This window comes from Salvelinus fontinalis, chromosome 42, assembly GCF_029448725.1.
Source record: "Salvelinus fontinalis isolate EN_2023a chromosome 42, ASM2944872v1, whole genome shotgun sequence".
Lineage (NCBI taxonomy): Eukaryota > Metazoa > Chordata > Actinopteri > Salmoniformes > Salmonidae > Salvelinus > Salvelinus fontinalis.
In genome coordinates, this window is record NC_074706.1 from 17938325 (window position 1) to 17961765 (window position 23441).

The 23441-nt window shown below is 42.4% G+C and overlaps 1 protein-coding gene and 1 pseudogene across 1 annotated transcript; one reads left to right on the forward strand and one right to left on the reverse strand.

Annotated features, from left to right (window-relative positions):
- Positions 1–2486: 2486 nt before the first annotated feature.
- On the reverse strand, positions 2487–4584 carry pold4 (DNA polymerase delta 4, accessory subunit). The gene is made up of 5 exons (XM_055909028.1): positions 4444–4584; positions 3911–4018; positions 3478–3567; positions 3088–3199; positions 2487–2649 (listed from the first exon to the last, which is right to left on the reverse strand). The coding sequence occupies exons 2-5, from the start codon at positions 4014–4016 to the stop codon at positions 2625–2627; spliced, it is 333 nt and encodes a 110-aa protein (XP_055765003.1). The 5' UTR covers positions 4017–4018; positions 4444–4584; the 3' UTR covers positions 2487–2624.
- Positions 4015–21474, forward strand: LOC129841087 (FACT complex subunit SSRP1-like; annotated as a pseudogene).
- Positions 21475–23441: the final 1967 nt, after the last annotated feature.

Below are 23441 nucleotides of genomic sequence, written 5' to 3' on the forward strand. Positions count from 1 at the left end.
ATTATGTGCCCCCCGCCCCATCTCTCTCTCTCTCTCTCTCTCTCTCTCTCTCTCTCTCTCTCTCTCTCACACACACACACACACACACACACACACACACACACACACACACCCTCCTATCTGCTCTGTAAGACTTCAGCAGTAGGCTATTGCTAGTCTGACGCAACACATTGGCCTACATCACGTATTCTGGGCTATTACTCAAATCACATTTTATTTGTCACATGCTTCGTAAACAACAGATATAGACTAACACTCACGGGCCCTTCCCAACAACGCAGAGAGAGAAAAAAATGAAACTAAGAGAAAAATAATAAAACAAAGAATAAAAACACGATGAGTGACGAAAACTAGTCTGTATAGCTACATATGCACTGAGTAAACAAAACATTAAGAACGCTCGCGCTTTCCATGGACAACTGACTAGGTGAATCCAGCTGAAAGCTATGATCCCTTATTGATGTCACTTGTTAAATCCACTCAAATCAGTGTAGATGATGGGGAAGAGACAGGTTAAAGAAGGATTTTTAAGCCTTGAGACAATTGAGACATGGATTGTATACAGTCGTGGCCAAAAGTTTTGAGAATGACACAAATATTAATTTCCACAAAATGTTCTGCTTCAGTCTCTTTAGATATTTTTGTCAGATGTTACTATGGAATACTGAAGTATAATTACAAGCATTCCATAAGTGTCAAAGGGTTTTATTGACAATTACATGAAGTTGATGCAAAGAGTTCATATTTGCAGTACTGACCCTTCTTTTTCAAGACCTCTGCAATCCACCCTGGCATGCTGTCAATTAACTTCTGGGCCACATTATGACTGATGGCAGCCCATTCTTGCATAATCAAAGCTTGGAGTTTGTTAGAATTTGTGGGGTTTTGTTTGTCCACCCGCCTCTTGAGGATTGACCACATGTTCTCAATGGGATAAGGGCTGGGGAGTTTCCTGGTCTAAGACCCAAAATATTGATGTTTTGTTCCCCGAGCCACTTATTTATCACTTTTGCCTTATGGCAAGGTGCTCCATCATGCTGGAAAAGGCATTGTTCATCACCTAACTGTTCCTGGATGGTTAGGAGAAGTTGCTCTCGGAGGATGTGTTGGTACCATTCTTTATTCATGGCTGTGTTCTTAGGCAAAATTGTGAGTGAGCCCACTCCCTTGGCTGAGAAGCAAGGGGACCCTCAGGATGCTTTACTGTTGGCATGACACAGGACTGATGGTAGCGCTCACCTCGTCTTCTCCAGACAAGCTTTTTTCCGGATGCCCCAAACAATCGGAAAGGGGATTCATCAGAGACAACGACTTTACACCAGTAGTCCAATCCCTGTACCTTTTGCAGAATATCAGTCTGTCCCTGATGTTTTTCCTGGAGAGAAGTGGCTTCTTCTTGACATCAGGCCATCCTTCAAAAGTCTTCGCCTCACTGTGCGTACAGATGCACTCATGAAGCCTGCTGCCATTCCTGAGCAAGCTCTGTACTGGTGGTGCCCCGATCCCGCAGCTGAATCAACTTTAGGAGACGGTCCTGGCGCTTTCTGGACTTTCTTGGTCGCCCTGAAGCCTTCTTCACAACAATTGAACCGCTCTCCTTGAAGTTCTTGATGATCCAATAAATGGTTGATTTAGGTGCAATCTTACTGGCAGCAATATCCTTGCCTGTGAAGCCCTTTTTGTGCAAAGCAAGGATGACGGCACGTGTTTCCTTGCAGGTAACCATGGCTGACAGAGGAAGAACAATGATTCCAAGCACCACCCTCCTTTTGAAGCTTCCAGTCTGTTATTCGAACTCAATCAGCATGACAGAGTGATCTCCAGCCTTGTCCTTGTCAACACTCACTGAATCACTGACATGATGTCAGCTTGTCCTTTTGTGGCAGGGCTGAAATGCAGTGGAAATGTTTTGGGGGGATTCAGTTCATTTGCATGGCAAAGAGGGACTTTGCAATTAATCTGATCACGCTTCATAACATTCTGGAGTATATGCAAATTGACATCAAACAAACTTGATGCAGCAGACTTTGTGAAAATTAATATTTGTGTCATTCTCAAAACTTTTGGCCACGACTGTATGTGTGCCATCCCGTGTGTATCAAGAACGGTCCACCACCCAAAGGACATCCAGCCAACTGTGGGAAGCATTGGAGTCAACATGGGCCAGCATCCCTGTGGAACGGGGGGGAGGGGGGCAACTCAAGATTAGAAAGGTGTTCCTAATGTCTGGTATACTCAATGTGTATTACTGTGTCATAGGATGTGTCACTGTCCACACAACATTAGCAGGTAATAGCAACATCTGACTGTCCCTCTCTCTCTCTCTTCCTCACTCTGGTACATATACAATTGAAAAACTTTATTTTGAAATAGGTTACCTATAAAAATATGTATGTAAATATCTCAAAAGTGTACCAAATGTGTGACGTAGGCAGTGGTGTGTGTGTGTGTGTGTGTTTGTATGACAGACCTAACAAAAACAGATATTTGGGTAGAAAAGGGTATTTTAATTTAAAAAAGTGTAGTGTGATGGTTAGCAGTCAAACCCAAACTGAACAAAAGCAAAACCACGTGAACTTTGGACATTTCACTTTGATCTTCTCTGTCTCTCCACTTTCTTTTCCTCACAATGGATAGTCACTCCACAGGCTGAAAGACAAAACAGTACGAAGACAATATTTTACGACAATTGTATAATATCTCATTACTGTTATGCACTTGTAATGGTCCAGAATCAAGTGTGTGTGTTTTTGAGAGTTTTTTGTGTGTTTTTGACTGTGTGTGTGGTGTGTGTACACTCTTAGAAAAAATGTGCTTTCTAGAACCTAAAAGGGTTCTTCGGCTGTCCCCATAGGAGAACCCTTTGAAGAACCCTTTTTTGTTCCATGTAGAACCATTTTGGTTTCCATGTAAAACCCTTTCCACAGAGGGTTCTACATAGAAACCAAAAGACTTCTACCTAGAACCCAAAAGGATTCTCCTACGGGGACAGCCGAAGAACTCTTTTTTCTAAGAATGTAGATGCATTTGTGTATGTGTGTGTGCATCTGCTTGTTCGTTGTGTGTGTACTATTCTGATCATAGTACCAGTGTGTGTAGTCCGAGTCTGTGTCTGCGCTAAGCAGCATATCTCTGATCTCCTGAGGGGGGTTTAACCCATGCTGTGCAGCTCTCTCCCACCGCTGTAAGCGACTGATACCTGATAGAGAGAGTGTGAGTACAGTGTGAGTACAGTGTGAGTAGGAATGCTACTGTAGATCATAAAACACTATGAGATACAGGAAGGAAAACAATTGGATTGGTTTAAAACAATTCACAAAGCAATACGTCACAGGAGAGGAAACGCTAAAACATCCCACTATAAAGGAACAGTGCAAAGATGAAACACTGGCGCTCCGCTGTGCTGCATATTGTTATTATGCACAACGGTAGTAAACATGTGTTGTCAGATAGTTAACACCGGTTGCTGCAGGGTACCTGTGCAGGGTCCATACCGCCAGTCCTGGTCAAACTGCCTCAGCTCCTGCAGCTCTATCTCTCTGGCCGTGAGGGGGCGCGGCTCAGTGTCTGATTGGACGAGAGACAGGAAGCGAGGTTAGAGTGACACCACCATGACCAATCACATACAGCTGGGCAACAGTGCTCTATTGACAAGTTGAGTTGCATCACTGAATCACACATTTCCTCTCCGGAGACCAATAAAACTATTCTAGCACGCAATTTTATTCATTGTGTAAATAAAATTATTTGGGTTTCATTTGAAAACAGTAGTTCAATTTCATACTCTACTATGTTCCATCTGTCTTGTATGACTGCTGTGTGGTTTGTTGGACACACACACACACACACACACACACACACACACACACACACACACACACACACACACACACACACACACAAGTCTAACCCTTCTGGGGAGGCGATGGGGCCCTCTTCTCTCTCTTCTCCTCTCTCCTGGATCTCTTTACCACCTTGTAGGAGTCGGTGATGAGAGCTGCACGTTTGGCCGTCATGGCTGACAGACAGGCATACAGACAGAGAGGGTGTGTTTTCTACTGACATTGATGAGTAAGCAGTGTTTCTATTTCAATAGTAAAATTCAGAATCTGGGTTCTTGTTTCGTTTAAACTAAGTCTGCAGTATAGTTTGCGGGTTGACGTTACACACAGGGCATAACTACATTTTGACACAGCGACTGAACGTCCCACCCCCAACTTCAGTTCCTTTACAAATGGATTGAAGTCTCTAATGCAAACATTAGCTGCATAACTTGCAATTTCGACGATATTTCGTCACCAATGCAAAGTATTGTGAACATTTTGTATGCATTACTATCATATAACCTATTCTGCGCGTTTTCATAGGTTTCTTGCACTTGCGCAATTCTTTGTGTGCAAAAACGTTTTTTTATCAAGCCCTTGATATTGTTTTATAACATACCAGATCGCTATTCTGTTCGATGTCTTTCCACTTCGGTTTTTGCCTGACGATCAATTTGTATGTTCTCATGAACAAAACAATCGAAACGCAACAAACCCGGACCCAGAGAAGAAGAAAACGTCAAACGTAACACATAACAGCCTTGGTTACGTCACTTTCAACGCACACGACGTAAAGACTTGACATTCTCCCCACGCACAACATTACAAGTTGACAGCTACAACACAACGGTTAGTAACGTAAACAAGACATTATTCCACAGATCAACTTTAATCGGTAGACAATAACATGGTAGTGGCACCATTATAGCAAGATGTACTATATTGCATAATAGTTTTTACATGTCATACGGGTTGTTTACATGTCTCAGTCCCAATTTGCTTGACAGCTGACAGCAACACACGACAAGCATGTTTGGTCGGTTGTTATAATCATCACTTGCTAGGCCTACCGTGCTAAATTGTTGGGGCATGCAGTTCATACAGGCTTCCATATAAATCATTTAGATGTATTTCATTCAAGATTTAGTCCACTTCCTGCCCATAAAATGTAAATCATTGAAACAATATATATTTCTTACAAATGTGGAGTTAGACAGTGATATCTCTATGAGGTTGTGGTTAGTTTATACTATAGACAGTACAGTAGATACGATGAAAATATTATATATGCCATTTAGCAGACACTTTTATTCAAAGCGAATTACAGTTATGTGCATACACTTTATTTACGAGTGAGCCCGGTAATCGTACCCACCGTCCTGGCATTGCAAGCCCCAAGCTTTATCAATTGAGCTAGAGGACTAGTATAATGAAGGCAGGTTGTCCTCTCTCTGTGTGTGGTATTAGAGATACAGTGGCTCCTGAGGACCAGAGGAATAGCTGCCATGGCAGACACACTGGAGTTCAGTGACATTTACCAGGAGGTCAAAGGGTCATGGGCGAGTGTGTGTGTGTGAGAGAGAAATAGAGAGAGAGACTCGAGGAGAGACTGTCTGTGTGTGTTTCTGCACAGCAACAGATATCTGGCAATGCAGTAACAAGTCAACAGTTAAAAACTATTACCAACTATTCTAAATGTGTGTTTGTCTATGTTTACTTCAGGCGTTTCTATACTGTATATGTAAAGTTGAAGTCAGAAGTTTACATACACTTATGTTGGAGTCATTAAAAATCGTTTTTCAAGCACTCCACACATTTCTTGTTAACAAACTATAGTTTTGGCAAGTAGGTTAGGACATCTATTTTGTGCATGACACAAGTAAATTTTCCAACAATTGTTTACAGACAGATTATTTCACTTATAATTCACTGTATCACAATTCCAGTGGGTCAGAAGTGTACATACACTAAGTTGACTGTGCCTTTAAACAGCTTGGGAAATTCCAGAAAGGATGTCATGGCTTTAGAAGCTTCTGATAGGCTAATTGACATAATTTGAGTCAATTGGAGGTGTACCTGTGGATGTATTTCAAGGCCTACCTTCAAACTCATTGCCTCTTTGTTTGACAGCATGGGAAAATCAAAAGAAATCAGCCAAGACCTCAGAAAGAAAATTGTAGACCTCCACAAGTCTGGTCCATACTTGGGAGCAATTTCCAAACGCCTTAAGGTACCACGTTCATCTGTGCAAACAATAGTACGCAAGTATAAACACCATGGGACCACGCAGCCGTCATACTGCTCAGGAAGGAGACGCATTCTGTCTCCTAGAGATGAACGTACTTTGGTGTGGAAAGTACAAATCAATCACAGAAAAACAGCAAAGGACCTTGTGAAGATGCTGGAGGAAAGAGGTACAAAAGTATCTATAGCCACAGTAAAACGAGTCCTATTTCGACATAACCTGAAAGGCTGCTCAGCAAGGAAGAAGCCACTGCTCCAAAACCGCCATAAAAAAGCCAGACTACAGTTTGCAACTGTACATGGGGACAAAGATTGTACTTTTTGGGGAAATGTCCTCTTGTCTGATGAAACAAAAATAGAACTGTTTGGCCATAATGACCATAGTTATTTTTGGAGGAAAAAGGAGGAGGCGTGCAAGCCAACGAACACTATCCCAACCGTGAAGCACAGGGGTGGCAGTATCATAATGTGGGGGTGCTTTGCTGCAGGAGGGTCTGGTGCACTTCTCAAAATAGATGGCATCATGAGGGAGGAAAATTATGTGGATATACTGAAGCAACATCTCAAGACATCAGTCAGGAAGTTAAAGCTTGGTTGCAAATGGGTCTTCCAAATGGACAATGACCCCAAGCATACTTCCAAAGTTGTAGCAAAATGGCTTAAGGACAACAAAGTCAAGGTATTGGAGTGGTCATCTCAAAGCCCTGACCTCAATCCCATAGAACATTTGTGGGCAGAACTGAAAAAGTGTGTGTGAGCAATGAGGCCTATAAACCTGACTCAGTTACACCTGCTCTGTCAGGAGGAATGGGCCAAAATTCACCCAACTTATTGTGGGAAGCTTGTGGAAGGCCACCCAAAACGTTTGACCCAAGTTAAACATTTTAAAGGCAATGCTACCAAATACTAATTGAGTTTTTTTAAACTTCTGATCCACTGGGAATGTGATGAAAGAAATAAAAACTGAAAGAAATCATTCTCTCTACTATTATTCTGACATTTCACATTCTTAAAATAAGGTGGTAATCCTAACTGACCTAAGACAGGGAATTTTTACTTACATTTAGGATTAAATGTCAGGAATTGTGAAAAATGTAGTTTTAATGTATTTGGCAAAGGTGTATGTAAACTTCCGACTTCAACTGTATGTCAACAGAATTTACTGTGTTTTCCCCAGAATGACGGCCGTCTGCGGTTTGGTAGACAGAGTGTGGTGTATAAGAGCAGTAAGACAGGGAAGGTGGATAGCATCCCAGCTGTGGAACTGTCTCAGGCCCAGTGGAGACATATGTTTCTGGGACAGGGCGTCAAGCTGACCACCAGCACCGGGCACAGCTACAAATATGACGGCTTCAGAGACACGGTGACGAGAGGGATGGGGGGAAGAGAGAGGGATGAGGGGAGAGAGAGGGATGGGGGGAAGAGAGAGGGATGGGGGGAAGAGAGAGGGATGGGGAAGAGAGAGGGATGGGGGGAAGAGAGAGGGATGAGGGGAGAGAGAGTGATGGGGGGAAGAGAGAGGGATGGGGAAGAGAGAGGGATGGGGGGAAGAGAGAGGGATGAGGGGAGAGATGAGGAGGGTAGAGGAGAGGAAAAAGGAGGGAGGGTAGGAGGAGAGAGAGGGAGGGGGAGGGAGATATCGTTGAGGGGAGACGGAGAGATGGAGGGAAGGATGAAGGGGAGGGAGGTAAGGATGATGGAAGAGAGAAAAAAAGAGAACAGGGAGGAAAGAGAGAAAGGTGGAAAGAGGAAAGAATGGGAATTTAAAGAGAGTAAAGAGTGAGTTTGGAGTAGGAACGAGATCAGAGAGGAGTATAGAATCATTTGAAACAGAAAAGTCAGCACGTAAAATAAACATTGTTTTCTCTCTCTCCATTCCTCTCCTCTCTCTCTTCAAGACATTGGAGAAGATCTCTGAATACTTCAAAGCCCACTACAAATTGGAGCTGTCAGAGAAGGAATTATGTGTGAAGGTTTGGAACTGGGCCAACGCCAAATTCTCTGGTAAGGACAACACTACCACGTATTCAAATTGTCAGCGGCCATTTTGGTTGTAACATTTTGGCTCCAACACAGTCTAGTTTCTATCCCCAGGCCCTCTCCTGTCATTCGAGGTGAGTGACAGCCCAGCATTTGAGATCCCCCTGGCCAGCGTGTCCCAGTGACGCTGGAGTTCCACCAGAACGATGAGGCAGAGGTGTCGCTCATGGAGGTCCGCTTCTATGTCCTGCCCAGGGACACCGCCACCACGGAAGAGGGGCCAGAACCCGTGGAGGTAGGGGGGCTGTGTGTGAGCGTGTGTCTGGTATAGACTTGAAGAAAGGAAAAACCCACACTCACTGAAATATTATTTTAGTTGTAATGTATTTTTTTTTTTGCAGCGGAGGTCAGAACAAATGGATGGCAGCATTCGTCAAAGTCTGGTATAGACTTCCATATTAGTTCCATATTCAGATTCAGAAAACTTTCATGTCCTCAAGAGGCAATTCATTTTGCAGCAGTCAAAGTACATACAGACAAGATCACATATTAAAATGTAAAACACAACAACAGAACAAAGTAACTGATATTTACAGAATATTTACAGTAAGTCATCAGGATAATGCATAGTCTCTCATAGCCTCCAGTATTATGGATGGTTTTTTTGTGTGTTTTTCTCCCATTTTTCTCACCAATTTCGTGATATCTAATTGGTAGTTACGATCTTGTCTCATCGCTGCAACTCCCCAACGAACTCGGGAGAGGCGAAGGTCGAGAGCCATGCGGCCTCCGAAACATGACCTGCCAAGCCGCACTGCTTCTTGACACACGGCTCACTTAACCCGGAAGCCAGCCGCACCAAAGTGTCGGAGGAAACACTGTCCAACTGACGACCTAAGTCAGCTTGTATTATGGATGTTTTGACCTTTTCAGTCCTGCAGAGCAAACTCTTCTCCACAACAAACTTCAGTGTCAGGACTCAGCGACTAGACATCTCTGTCTGAATAATGAGACACTCAAACGGCTTGGACTGGCAGTGCAACTGAACTGCCACCAACCGTCAAGTTCAACTTTATTGGGATAAAAGTTCGACATGTTAAAACTGAAATTAATGAGTATCTACAGGGGATTTGAACAAAAGTATCAGCCAAATGCCTCAAATGAATAAATGTAGCTATTGCATGGAATGTAACATGTTTTGTCCTCCGCTCAGGTGTTTAGAGACAGTGTGCTGTCCAAGGCAGATGTGATCCAGGCTACGGGAGATGCTGTGTGTATCTTCAAAGAGCTGCAGTGTCTCACGCCCAGGAGCAGGTACATACGTGCACACCTTTACACACCTTTACACACACACCTTTACACAGATATACACACACATATACACACACACACCTTCATCCACACATATGCAGGGGCAGGTAGGCACACACAAACCTTATTCATGCCAAACTACACCTTCACATGTGGCATAAGTAGGAAGATGTACCCCTTTACTTTGTGACCCCCCCTGCCGTCCCCCCTCTCTCATTTAAATTAAAAGGGCTTTATTGGCATGGGAAACATATGTTAACGATGCCAAAACAAGTGAAATAGATAATAAACAAAAGTTAAAGAAACCAATACAAATGAACAGTAAACATTACACTCACAGAAGTTCCAAAAGAATAAAGACATTTCAAATGTCATATTATGTCTATATACAGTGTTGTAACAACGTGTAAATAGTTTAAGTACAAAAGGGAAATAAATAAACATAAATATGGGTTGTATTTATAATGGTGTTTGTTCCTCACTGGTTGCCAGTTTCTTGTGGCAACAGGTCACACATCTTGCTGCTGTGATGGCACACTGTGGTATTTCACCCAGTAGATATGGGAGTTTATCAAAATTGTGTTTGTTTTCAAATTCTTTATGGCTCTGTGTAATCTTAGGTAAATATGTGTCTCTAATATGGGCATACATTTGGCAGGAGGTTAGGAAGTGCAGCTCATTTTCCATTTAATTTTGTGGGCAGTGTGCACATAGCCTGTCTTCTCTTGAGAGCCATGTCTGCCTACGGCGACCTTTCTCAATAACAAGGCTATGCTCACTGAGTCTGTACATAGTCAAAGCTTTCCTTATTTTTGGGTTAGTCACAGTGGTCAGGTATTCTGCCACTGTGTACTCTCTGTTTAGAGCCAAATAGCATTCTAGTTTGCACTGTTTTTTGTAAATAGTTTCCAATGTGTCAAGTAATTATCTTTTTGTTTTCTCATGATTTGGTTGGGTTTAATTGTGTTGCTGTCCTGGGGCTCTGTGGGGTCTGTTTGTTTGTGAACAGAGCCCCAGGACCAGCTTGCTTAGGGGGCTCTTCTCCAGGTTCATCTCTCTGTAGGTGATAGCTTTGTTATGGAAGGTTTGGGAATCGCTTCCTTTTAGGTAGTTGTAGAATTTAACGGCTCTTTTCTGGATTTTGATAATTAGCAGGTATCGGGTACGTTGTACACAGAGGATATTTTTGCAGAATTCTACACGCTGTCTCAATATGGTGTTTGTCTCATTTTGTGAGTTCTTGGTTGGTGAGCAGACCCCAGACCTCACAACCATAAAGGGCAATGGGTTCTATAACTGATTTTTTAGCAGATCCTAATAGGTATGTCAAATTTCATGTTCCTTTTGATGGCATAGAAGGCCCTTCTTGCATTGTCTCTCAGCTCGTTCACATCTTTGTGGAAGTTACTTGTGGCGCTAATGTTTAGGCCGAGGTATGTATAGGTTTTTGTGTGCAACGGTATCTAGGGCAACGGTATCTAGATGGAATTTGTTTATGTGGTCCTGGCAACTGGACCTTTTTCGGAACACCATTATTTTTGTTTTACTGAGATATACTGTCAGGGCCCAGGTCTGACAGAATCTGTACAGGGGATCTAGGTGCTGCTGTAGGTCCTCCTTGGTTGGTGCTGCTGTAGGCCCTCCTTGGTTGGTGACAGAAGCACCAGATCATCAGCAAACAGTAGACATTTGACTTCAGATTCTAGTAGGGTGAGGCCGGGTGCTGCAGACTGTTCTTGTGCCGTCGCCAATTCGTTGGTATGTATGTTGAAGAGGGTGGGGCTTAAGCTGCATCCCTGTCTCACCCCATGGCCCTGTGGAAAGAAATGTGTGTGTTTTTTGCCCATTTTAACCGCACACTTGTTTGGATTTTATAATGTTGTATGTTTTTCCCCCAACACGACTTTCCATCAATTTGAATGGACCCTCATTCCAAATGAAGTCAAAGGCTTTTTTGAAATCAGCAAAGCATGAGAAGACTTTGCCTTTGTTTTGGTTTGTTTGTTTGTCAGCTAGGGTGTGCAGGGAGAATACATGGTCTTTCGTACGGTAATTTGGTAAAAAGCCAATTTGACATTTGCTCAGTACATTGTTTTCACTGAGAAAATGTACAATTATGCTGTTAATGATAATGCAGAGGATTTTCCCAAGGTTGCTGTTGATGCATATCCCACCGTAATTTGTCTCCACATTTGTGGATTGAAATGATCAGTCCTTGGTTGCAAATATTGGGGAAGATGCCAGAGCTAAGGATGATGTTAAAGTTTAAGTATAGCCAATTTGAATTTGTTGTCTGTATATTTTATCATTTAATTGAGGATACCATTAACACCACAGGCCTTTTTGGGTTGGGAGGGTTTGTATTTTGTCCTGTAGTTCATTCAATGTAATTGGAGAATCCAGTGGGTTCTGGTAGTCTTTAATAGTTGATTCTAAGATTTGTATTTGATCATGTATGTGTTTTTCCTGTTTGTTCTTTGTTATAGGGCCAAAAGTGGTTTACCCATCATCTCCGGTTTGGATAGATAACTCTTCCTGTTGTTGTTTAGGGTTTTCCAATTTCCCCAGAAGTGGTTAGAGTCTCTGGATTCTTCAGTGACATTGAGCTGATTTCTGACATGCTATTGCTTCTTCTTCCGTGGTGTATTTCTGTATTGTTTTAGTGATTCACCAGAGTGAAGGCGTAGATTTAGGTTTTCTGGTCTCTATGTTTTTGGTTGGATAGGTTTCTCAATTTCTTTAATTTTTGCATTCTTCATCAAACCATTTGTCATTGTTGTTGATTTTCTTTGGTTTTCTGTTTGAAACTGAGAGGTCAAATACACTGTTTCGATTTTCTTCTGCCAAGTTTACAATTACAGTGGAATGTTTTGTCCAGGAAGTTGTCTAAAAGGGATTGAATTTGTTGTTGCCTAATTGTTTTTCTGTAGGTTTCCACACTACATTCCTTCCATCTATAGCATGTCTTAATATTATTCAGTTCTTATTCATGCCTCGTGATTTGAGTATTGTTCTGTTCAAGTAGACTGTGATTTTGCTGTGATCTGATAAGGGTGTCAGTGGGCTGACTGTGAACGCTCTGAGAGACTCTGGGTTGAGGTCAGTGATAAGTAGTCCACATTATTACTGCCAAGAGATAAGCTATAGGTGTACCTACCATAGGAGTCCCCTCGACGCCTACCATTGACTTTGTACATACCTCTCTCTCTCTCTCTCTCTCTCTCTCTCTGGCTGGCTGGCTGGCTGGCTGGCTGGAATGATATCCGTATTTACCCTAGCTTCCTCCATGGTAAGACATTTGACTATAAGATCCCCTACACCACTGTGCTACGTCTCTTCCTGCTACCACACAAGGACCAGAGGCAGATGTACTACTGGTGTGTGTGCGTGTTTAAATAGTCATCATACGTAAGACCTCAAGATTGTATACAATTTGAATACAAACGTCTGTCTCCCTCTCACCTCAGCCTCTCCCTCAACATGAGTGAGACAATAGAAATATAAGAGTATGAGAGAGAGATATTATACCGGTACCCTCTATACATAGCCTCGTTATTTTATTGTGTAACTTTTTGTGTCTTTTTTCTTGTTCACTAGTTTATTTAGTAATTCTTTTCTTAACTCTATTTTTTGAAAACTGCATTGTTGGTTAAGTTAAGGGCTTGTAAGTAATCATTTCACGGTAAAGTCTACACCTGTTGTATTCGGCGCATGTGACAAATACGATTTGATTTATAAGTGTTTGAGAAGGAATGGTAAATGTTAGAAGTCGATCAGATTAGATAATGAGGTTTATATTTCCTGCTTTTTGTATAATTTATTTCTGTTTGTCTTCCCCTCTCTCGCTCTCTCCTCTCTCGCTCTCTCCCCTCTCTCTCTCTCCCCTCTCTCTCTCTCCCCTCTCTTTCTCTCCTCTCTCTTCTCTCTAGGGAGGAAGTGGAGAAGCGTTATGGGGGGAAGCTCAATAAGAACATGTCAGGTTCTCTCTATGAGATGTTCAGCAGGGTGATGAAGGCTCTGGTCAACAGGAAGATCACCGTGCCAGGAATCTTCCTGGGGTAAACACACACACACATGTTTACACACACACACACATATATATACATGCATGCACATGTATACGCACACACACACAAACTTCCAGGAGTAAAGAGGCGATAGGACGGCCAACTGCTGCGCACAGCCAGCGTTCATGTTGCTCTGTCTCTATCACACTCTCAATCCACTCTAAAATTCAACTCTAACTCTCTCCCCTGCAGTCACTCGGGGACGCCAGTGTATAACGTATTCCTACAAAGCGTCGTCAGGCCTGCTCTACCCTCTGGAGCGGGGTTTCGTCTACATACACAAGCCGCCCGTGCACCTGCGCTTCGAGGAGGTGCTGTATAATTGTTATTGGTCCTTATGGGACATTCAAGTGTCCCTTTTTGGTGTTGTTCTTTCATTCTTTCATTCGCAGGCCTACATTGGACGATAAAGTAATCGTCTACTTCTTCTACTCCTTCTTCACCCATCCATCCATCCATTCATCCGTCGTGTGTTAACTTCGCCAGAGGCACCACCACCACGCGCTCCTTCGACTTTGAGATCGAAACCAAGCAGGGCACCCAGTTCACCTTCAGCAGCATGGAGAGGTGACGGATACACACGCATACACGAAACGCACACACAAACACTCACACACATACACTTCTATATACACACACCTTTGTCACGTCTCATCTTTCACGCCATCCTCTCTCTCTCTTTCTCTCTCTCTCTCTCTCTCTCTCGTTCTATCTCTCCGTCAGAGAGGAGTATGGGAAGCTTTTTGACTTTGTGACCACCAAGAAGCTCAGCATCAAGAACAGAGGATTCAAAGAGGTGAACATCTCACCTGTCAACTCCACTATTTCACTCTTTCATTAGATGTTCCTTTCATCCCTTCGTCCACTGACCTGTCCTCTCTGTCTCTCTGTGTTGTGGTCCGGTAGAAAAAGGTTGGTCCTGTACGGAGGTGGTGGTTTGGTTTTAAACTGCATGGTGTGTGATTTGGGAGAATGTTATGATCAGGATTGGTGTGTTAATTGCATTGCCTGTCTCTTATGGAATTGTGGTGGTGGGAGGAGTCTAAATCTGTGTGTGTTATTTCTGATGATATAGCAAAGTAACACCTAACTTGGTGAGACAACATTTTATATTTTGTTCACTCTGTATATTTCCCAGAGTTAGTTAGCATCTTTACATGGGTTGTCTGCGTTTTACAATGAATGATATTGCGTTGTATTGCTACAGTACTACTATGTATTTACTATGATACTACTGTCTATTTACTATGATACTAATATGTATTTACTATAATACTGCTGGGTATTTTTGTCCTGTCAGGGTATGACGGGTCAAGATGACATGTTGGAGGACTCAGACGAGGACCAAAACGATGCTTACCTGGAGAGGATGAAAGAGGAGGGCAAGATCAGAGAGGAGGCCAATGACAGTGATGACTCCGATGGAGAGAGCGGAGAGTGACACAAGGCGTGGCCAATCAGAAGGCGAGAGCAGTGAGTGACAGGAGGCTGGGCCATTCAGAGGGTGAGAACAGTGAGTGACAGATATTGCTGAGCCATTATTTATGTCGTTTCGGTTTGATTATTAAAAAAGAATCACTGTTTTCGGTTTAGATCATTTTTGTAAATATTAAAAGCACTATGCATTATGTGGGTTGAATGCTGTAACAACAGAGAATAAAACAATGAATAAAAGTCCCATGATGGTAGTGTCTGCCCATTACGGCTTATCACTTATTAACCATCATTTATTCACATTACTTAACGTTAATAAAATATTTCAGTTGTTGTGTATATTACATTTGTTTTATTTAATTAGTTTATTATTTCATTACAAGTCATCATCTTATTTCTATAAAGCTGCTGCCTGACAAAATTATTATTTTAGTAGTTCTTCAATGTTAATTAATAAGTCGTACTTTTATGACCATACTTTTAATACCAACTATCAATCACTTATATCATGTATATTTTTTTAAAAATACCTTGCGAAGCAACTGCTCTCTATCCCTCTCGATAGCGCATTTTTCTGTCTCTTCTCTCTGTCCTGACCGGACAAGTAGGCGCGCAATGTATTATGGTCATTGTAGTTATTTACCATGTTTTCTGTACTAAACAGTGTAGAATATTGGCCTGTTGGAAACTACAACTCCTTACTACATCACACAGTCCGGGCTTGACCTGATTTATCTCGAGAGTAACTGCACATTGGGCTCGCAGAAAAAAAACGGAACGAAATGGAACTCAAATAATTGAAACGATGTCAGTCAGGGTGGGAGTGGTGAGTGGTGAGTGACAGGAGGCAGGGCCAATCATAGTTGTTTCTCTTGTCTTCCAGATGAGTCTTTTAACCCTGGAGAGGAGGATGATGACATAACAGAAGAGTATGTATTAGTTTTCAATCCATCACTCCCTTATATTTACTGCTTTTTATCAATGTTTTTATCAGTCAATCTCTTTCACTTCCCCCTCTCTCTTCTCATCCTGCCTCCCTCTCTCTCACTTGCCTTCTTTCTTTCACTCTCACACTTTCTTTTTCTCTCACACTCTCTCTCTTTCTCTGTATCCTCTCTCAGGAATGACAGTAAGGCGTCAGCCAGTGACAGCAGTGCAGAGGGGGGTGACAGAGAGAAGAAGAAGAGACCAGCCAAGGCCAAACTGGTGAAGGAGAGGAAACCACGCGAGGTAAAGGAGGGAGGAATGGAGGGAAAGAGGGAGGAGAGGTAAACTAAGTACCTCATCTGAAATGAACCCGTCTTTCCTCCCTTCCTTTCAATCTCTCAACCTCTCTCCTCCTTTTTCCTCTTTCCTCTCTTTCTCTGTCCTTCCGCCTCTTTGCGTGTTCTCTCTCTTCACCTCTGTTTTTCTTCCTCTCTCCCTCCCTCTTTTCTCCCCTCTCCCTCCTTCCCTCTCTCTCCCCAGAAGAAGCAGAAGGACAGTGGCGCCCCCAAGTGGCCGATGAGCGCCAATTTCCTGTGGCTGAACGCCAGTCGTGAAAAACATCAAAGCAGAGCACCCTGGGATATCCATCACAGAGATCTCCAAGAGGGCCGGGAGATGTGGAGGGAACTGGGGAAGGAGCAGAAAGAGGTGGGGGAGAGGGAGGGAGGGAGAGAGAGAGAGAGAGATACCAGTATTGCAATTGTCCTCCTCTCATCCTTCCCTCTTGTTTTTCTTTTGCTCTCCCTTTCAATAGTGTGAAAAAATGTAGTGCATTATAAAAAATGTAGTTCATTTTTGACTATCTCTCTTTCTTTTTCTCTGCCCGATTCCTCTCTCCCTCCCCTCTTTGTCTCTCCCTTTCTCTCTCTCCCTCTATCCTTGTCTGTCTGTCTGTCTGTCTGTCTGTCTGTCTGTCTGTCTGTCTGTCGAAGAAGGACTATGAGGTAGCGATGAGGGAGTACAGGGAGAGTGGAGGAGGATCATCTGCCCCCTCCAAAAAGTTCAGTATCATGTCCCTGTTAAACACCTACATACTACACTCTTACAAAAAAAGGTTCTGGATAAAACCAAAAAGGGTTCTATGCTTGCTTCATACAGTGCATTCGGAAAGTATTCAGACCCCCTTCACTTTTTCCACATTTTGTTACATTGCAGCCAAAGAAAAGGCAGCGCGCTTGGAGTTTGCCAAAAGGCACCGAAAGAACTCTCAGACCATCAGAAACAAGATTCTCTGGTCTGACGAAACCAAGATTGAACTCTATGGCCTGAATGCCAAGCGTCATGTCTGGAGGAAACCTGGCACTATCCCTACGGTGAAGTATAGTGGTGGCAGCATCATGCTGTGGGGATGTTTTTCAGCGGCAGGGACTGGGAGACTAGTCAGGATCGAGGGAAAGATGAATGGAGCAAAGTACAGAGAGATCCTTGATGAAATCCTGCTCCAGTGCTCAGGACCTCAAACTTGGGCAAAGGTTCACCTTCCAACAGGACAACGACCCTAAGCACACAGCCAAGACAACGCAGGAGTGGCTTCGGGACAAGTCTCTGAAAGTCCTTGAACCCTTGAGTCCTTGAACCCGTCTCTCTGGAGAGACCTGAAAATAGCTGTGCAACGACACTCCCCATCCAACCTGACAGAGCTTGAGAGGATCTGCAGAGGAGAATGGGAGAAACTCCCCAAATACAGGTGTGCCAAGCTTGTAGCATCGTACCCAAGACGACTTGAGGCTGTAATCGCTGCCAAAGGTACTTCAACATTGTACTGAGTAAAGGGTCTGAATACTTGTGTAAATGTAATATTTCAGTTTTTTATATTTTATACATTTGCAACATTTTCTAAAAACCTGTTTTTGCTTTGTCAGTATTGTGTTTAGATTGATGAGGAGGAAAATGTTATCAATTTTAGAATAAGGTTATAACGTAACAAAAAGTGAAGAGGTCTGAATACTTTCAGAATGCACTGTACATGGCTTCTACATCTGCATTGCTTGCTGTTTGGGGTTTTAGGCTGGGTTTCTGTATAAGCACTTTGTGACATTGGCTGATGTAAAAAGGGCTTCATAAGTACATTTTATTGATTGAGATTCAATACAGAACCGAAATTGGTTCCATATAGAACCCTGTAGGAAACCCAAGGGTTCTATATGGAACCAATTTTGGTTCAGTGAAGAAGAACCCCTTTGGTTCTGATCAAAGAACCCTACAAACGGGTTTTATATAGAACCTTTAATGGTGCCATTCATGGGTTGCCTGTTTCGTCACAATATTGTTTTGAACGTTCATTTTGGACTGATGATTATACTCAATGCATCGTCAATGAGTGTTGATGAAGATTATATCAAAAGTGCATTACAGTGACTTGGAAATACAATGACATTCAAACGGAGACAAATAATTAGTAGGAAAACCTTTTGTCATCATGTTGATGTCACCAGATTGACTTTAGATACAGTACAACGTTAGCTAGCTAGCTAAGATTGAGGAGAGGCCACCGGAATTTAGCTCGCTAACGTTAGAATTGCTAGCTACTTTTGACAAATTTTGCTAGCAAATGACAACATTGCAATCTGTGAAGTAAATTTGACGACATGGTAATGCTGGCAAAGTTGTTTCCTACTAAATATTTGACTACTTTAGCAATGTCATTGTATTTCCAGACACTGTAGTGTAATTTAGACTAAACTGTAACGTTAGTTCGCCTCTGTTCAGAATGACTGGATTTATCAACACTTTAGGGCACCACTATGTCACCGCCGAGTGACGGAGGCGCAACCTATGAATACGAAGATAGCACTACAACCCTTTTTGGTTCTATCCAGAACATTTTTTCTACGGGTTTAGATACAATTGATGCACTACTTGTATATATAACGTGGGATGGTTTCCCAGACCCAGTTTAAACATACTGCTAGACTAGATATCATTTCTAATTGAGATTCTCCATTGAGCATGCTTTTTAATCGAGGACTAGGTTTAGTCTGGGTCTGTGTCATAGATTATCATGTAAGAGTTTTGCTGATCATAACACCAAAAGGTGCATCATATTTGAAGTATTTTTGTCTGAACGTTTGCTTATTTATCCTGTCTTGAATAAATCTCTTCCTCTTTTTCATGTGTTCAGGTGAGGGAAAAGAAGGGAGGGAAGAGTAATGAGAAGGGAAAGTCTGGTGGAGGGAGGGAGAGAGGGCGACAGGAAACGACAGCTTTAAGATCAGGGATTTTATCTCCAGCGAAGAGAGCTCCTCAGAGTCAGACAGTGGCAAGGGCAAACGCAAGGTGAGGATGCACACGCCCCATGCACACACACTGTACTTCACATATAAAACATTTTGCTACAAGTATGGCATTTCAGACAATTGTTTTGTTTAATCATGTTCACGCCTCTTCTTTTACCCTCTCTCTCTCTCTCTCTCTCTCTCTCTTTCTCTTTCTCCCCCCCCCCCCCCCCCCTCTCTTTCTCCATCTCTCTCTCAGGGTTCAGATGAACAAGAGGAGGTGGCCTCGACCCCACCCAGTTCTGACTCAGGATCAGACTGAGGCGTGCCTGAGAGGAAAGAGAGGGAAGGACATGGAGAGGGAAAAGAGTGCAAAGTGTGGAGAGGGGTTGTGACTACTGCCCTCTGTTCCTCTCTCACGCGATTATATTCAAATTTAAAGTACATGACGCAAGTATGAAGATAATTCATACCGATCTATTCAAAAAATATTCTGTCCAGGAATTGTAAAACTATCCCTCTTATCTCAGGAAGCAAAATACAGTATTTAATTATTTTAGCCCAGTGCAAAAATCCCATAACCTGACCAGTGATGACTATATTTCCCAGCTACACGTGCATGACACTGTCTGTCGGTTTAGGCTGTGAACAACTCAGGTAAAAACCCCTGCCTACTGTGAAATGTAGTTTTCCAGAATATTACTACATTAAATATTATAAGTAAATGCTCTTTTTCATGTCTTGAGTGTTTTGGTGCTGACTGGCTTAAATGCTGTCTGTCATATACACATGTTCATACACACATGCGCGCACACACATAAACAACCATTTGCTGTTAGCGAAGCACAATAAACATTCTATGGTTATTCAACGTGGTTTAGAAGGATGTGTGGTGTTGGACTGAGTTAGAGTAGTGAAGAGGGCTGTGGTTTCAATATGCCACGGTGTGGTCAACTATGGGATGTGAGAACAACGGGGAGGACGAGAGAGAGATGGATGGAGGAGGCCTGTTTTTTAAGTGGCGGTGCGTAATCTGATACTGATGACAAGCGCTCGAAAGGAACACAATCTACTCCTGCTCCCTCGCTCTCTTTCCAGCCGTACTATCAATTCTCTCTCCCCTCTCCTTCTCAGCCAACCTCAAAATCTATTTTCTTGTTATTTCTCTCTCTCACACTCCCTTTTGTTCCCCCTCTCGCTCTGTTTCTCTGCACACCCCACTCTCCAACCACACCATCTTCTGTATATGACAGTTATATTGTTTATCTACCACAACACTTACCCTCTTCTCTCTATATATTAGCCCTAGATTGATATATATTTATACAGTAGATATATTTTGTTTTGTCACATACACGGGAGAGGTGCAGTGAAATGTGTTGTTTTACAGGGTCAGCCTTGCACATCGACAGATTTTTCACCTTGTCATCTCGGGTATTCAAACCAAACTTTCAGTTACCGGTCCGCCCTTTCCATCATGTCCTTTGTTCTTTTTTGTTGTTTCTCTCTCCCCTTATCATTGTCTGTTCTCCCTCCCCTTCTCCTCCGTCTTCTGTCTGTCCTCTCCAGCCCTCTCTCTCTCCTTCCTCTCAGACCACTTACTAGGTAATCTAATTTAAGGTGTGGATGAGTTTTATTTATCATCTATTAAGTCCATTTCCTTTCTCTCTCTTCATCTCTTTCTCGCTCTGTCTCTCCCCCAGCTCTCTTTCTCTCCCTTGTTTTTTTTCTCCCGCTCTCTCGTTCTCCCATTTCTAAGGAAATCTAATAACAGGTTGGAAAGAACTTTCCAGTATCTGTATTCTCTAACGGCGCCACAATCATCATTATGACAAATATAACTCTCTGGGCGCATCCCAACTGGCGCCCTATTCCTATATAGTGCACTACTTTTGACCAGGGCCTATAGGGTGTAATTTGGGACTTAACCCTCTGGGCTAAGAGAGAGACGGATGCTATGGTGTACTGAATACTTAACAGGGTCATGACCATAAATACTTCCGATCCGTCGTACAGTGCTTTTAATTTGGACTAGGACACTGTCTCTGACCGCTTTAACGCCCATAGAGGCCCATTCAATTCCTTAACATTTTAGTCGTTTAGCAGATGCTCTTATCAAACTCGACTTACAGGAGCAATTATGGATACGTGCCTTGCTCAAAGGCACATCGGCAGATTGTTCACCTATGTAGTCAGTGCAGGGATTTGTACCAGGGACCTTTCAGTTACTGGTCCAATGCTCTTAATGACTAGGCCACCTCAACCCGAGGAAATGTAAAGGAAGAAGATATATATATATATTTTTTCAATGGTCAATTGTTGATATTGTACCAAAATGTGTTGCATGTCAGCAATCAAGTTTTCAAGATACATAACTTTCAAAATACAGAAATACAGTGCATTCTTAAAGTATTCAGACCCCTTGACTTTTTCCACTTTTTGTTACGTTACAGCCTTATTAAAAAATTATATATAAAAAAAAAAAAATCCTCATCAATCTACACACAATACCCCATAACGACAAAGTGAAAAGTTTTTTAATTTTTTCTTTGCAAATTTATTAAAAATAAAAAGCACAAATACCTTATTTACATAAGTATTCAGACCCTTTGCTATGAGACTCAAAATTGAGCTCAGGTGCATCCTGTTTCCATTGATCATCCTTGAGATGTTGCTACAACTTGATTGGAGTCCACCTGTGGTAAATTCAATTGATTGGACATGATTAGGAAAGGCACACACCTGTTCATATAAGGTCCCACAGTTGACAGTGCATGTCAGAGCAAAAACCAAGCCATGAGGTCGAAGGAATTGTCCGTAGAGCGCTGAGACAGGATTGTATCTGTCACGTTCCTGACCTGTTTTCTGTTTTTGTATTTGTTTAGTATGGTCAGGGCGTGAGTTGGGGTGGGCAGTCTAGGTTATTTGTTTCTTGTTTAGGTTCATGGTTAATTAGCCTTATATGGTTCTCAATCAGGGGTAGGTGTTTAACGTTTCCTCTGATTGAGAACCATATTAAGGTAGGCTGTTCTCACTGTTTGTTTGTGGGTGATTGTCTTCCGTGTTTGTGTTTGTTACCACACGGGACTCTATCGTTTGTGCTAGTCTGTACCTGTTCGTGCGTTCTTCGTGTTTATGTAAGTTCTTATGTTCAGGTCGGTCTACGTCGTTTGTTATTTTGTAATCTATTCAAGTGTTCTTCGTGTTTAGTCTTACTTTAATAAATCTTCATGTATTCATCAACCGCTGCGTTTTGGTCCGATCCCTACTCCCCCTCTTCAGACGAAGAGGAGGAAAACAGCCGTTACAGTATCGAGGCACAGATCTGGGGAAGGGTACCAAAAAATGTCTGCAGCATTGAAGGTCCCCAAGAACACAGTGGCTTCCACCATTCTTAAATGGAAGAAGTTTGGAACAATGAAGAGGTGACTCCGGGATGCTGGCCTTCTAGGCAGAGTTGCAAAGAAAAAGCCATATCTCAGACTGGCCAATAATAATAAAAGATTAAGATGGGCTAAAGAACAGACACTGGGCATAGATATGGCTTTCTCTTTGCAGCTCTGCCTAGAAGGCCAGCATCCCGGAGTCGTCTCTTCATTGTTGACGTGGAGACGGGTGTTTTGCGGGTACTATTTAATGAAGCTGCCAGTTGGGGACTTGTGAGGCGTCTGTTTCTCAAACTAGACACTCTAACGTACTTGTCCTCTTGCAGGGAGTAGGACACAGCGTTTTGTGAGATCTTCAGTTTCTTGGGAATTTCTCGCATGGAATAGCCTCCATTTCTCAGAAGAAGAAAAACCGACAAGTTTCAGAAGAAAGTCTTTGTTTCTGGCGATTTTGAGCCTGTAATCGAACCCACAAATGCTGATGCACCAGATACTCAGTTAGTCTAAAGAAGGCCAGTTTTATTGCTTCTTTAAAATCAGGACAACAGTTTTCAGCTCTGCTAACATAATTGCAAAAGGGTCTTCTAATGATCAATTAGCCTTTTAAAATTACAAACTTGGATTAACTAATACAACGTGCCATTGGAACACAGGAGTGATGGTTGCTGATAATGGGCCTCTGTAATCCTACGTAGATATTTCATAAAAAATCTGCTGTTTCCAGCTACAATAGTCATTTACAACATTAACAATGTCTACACTGTATTTCTGATCCATTGTATGTTAGTTTAATGGACAACATTTTTTCTTTTCTTTAAAAAACAAGGACATTTCTAAATGACCCCAAACTTTTGAACGGTAGTGTATTTATTTTTTTCCCCCTCCGTAGACCTTTGAGACAACTCTGGAATGAAAAAGCGCTGTGCAATTAAAATGTATTATTATACTGTATACATACCCATATCTAAGATCCAGAGATACTGCCTTAATCTC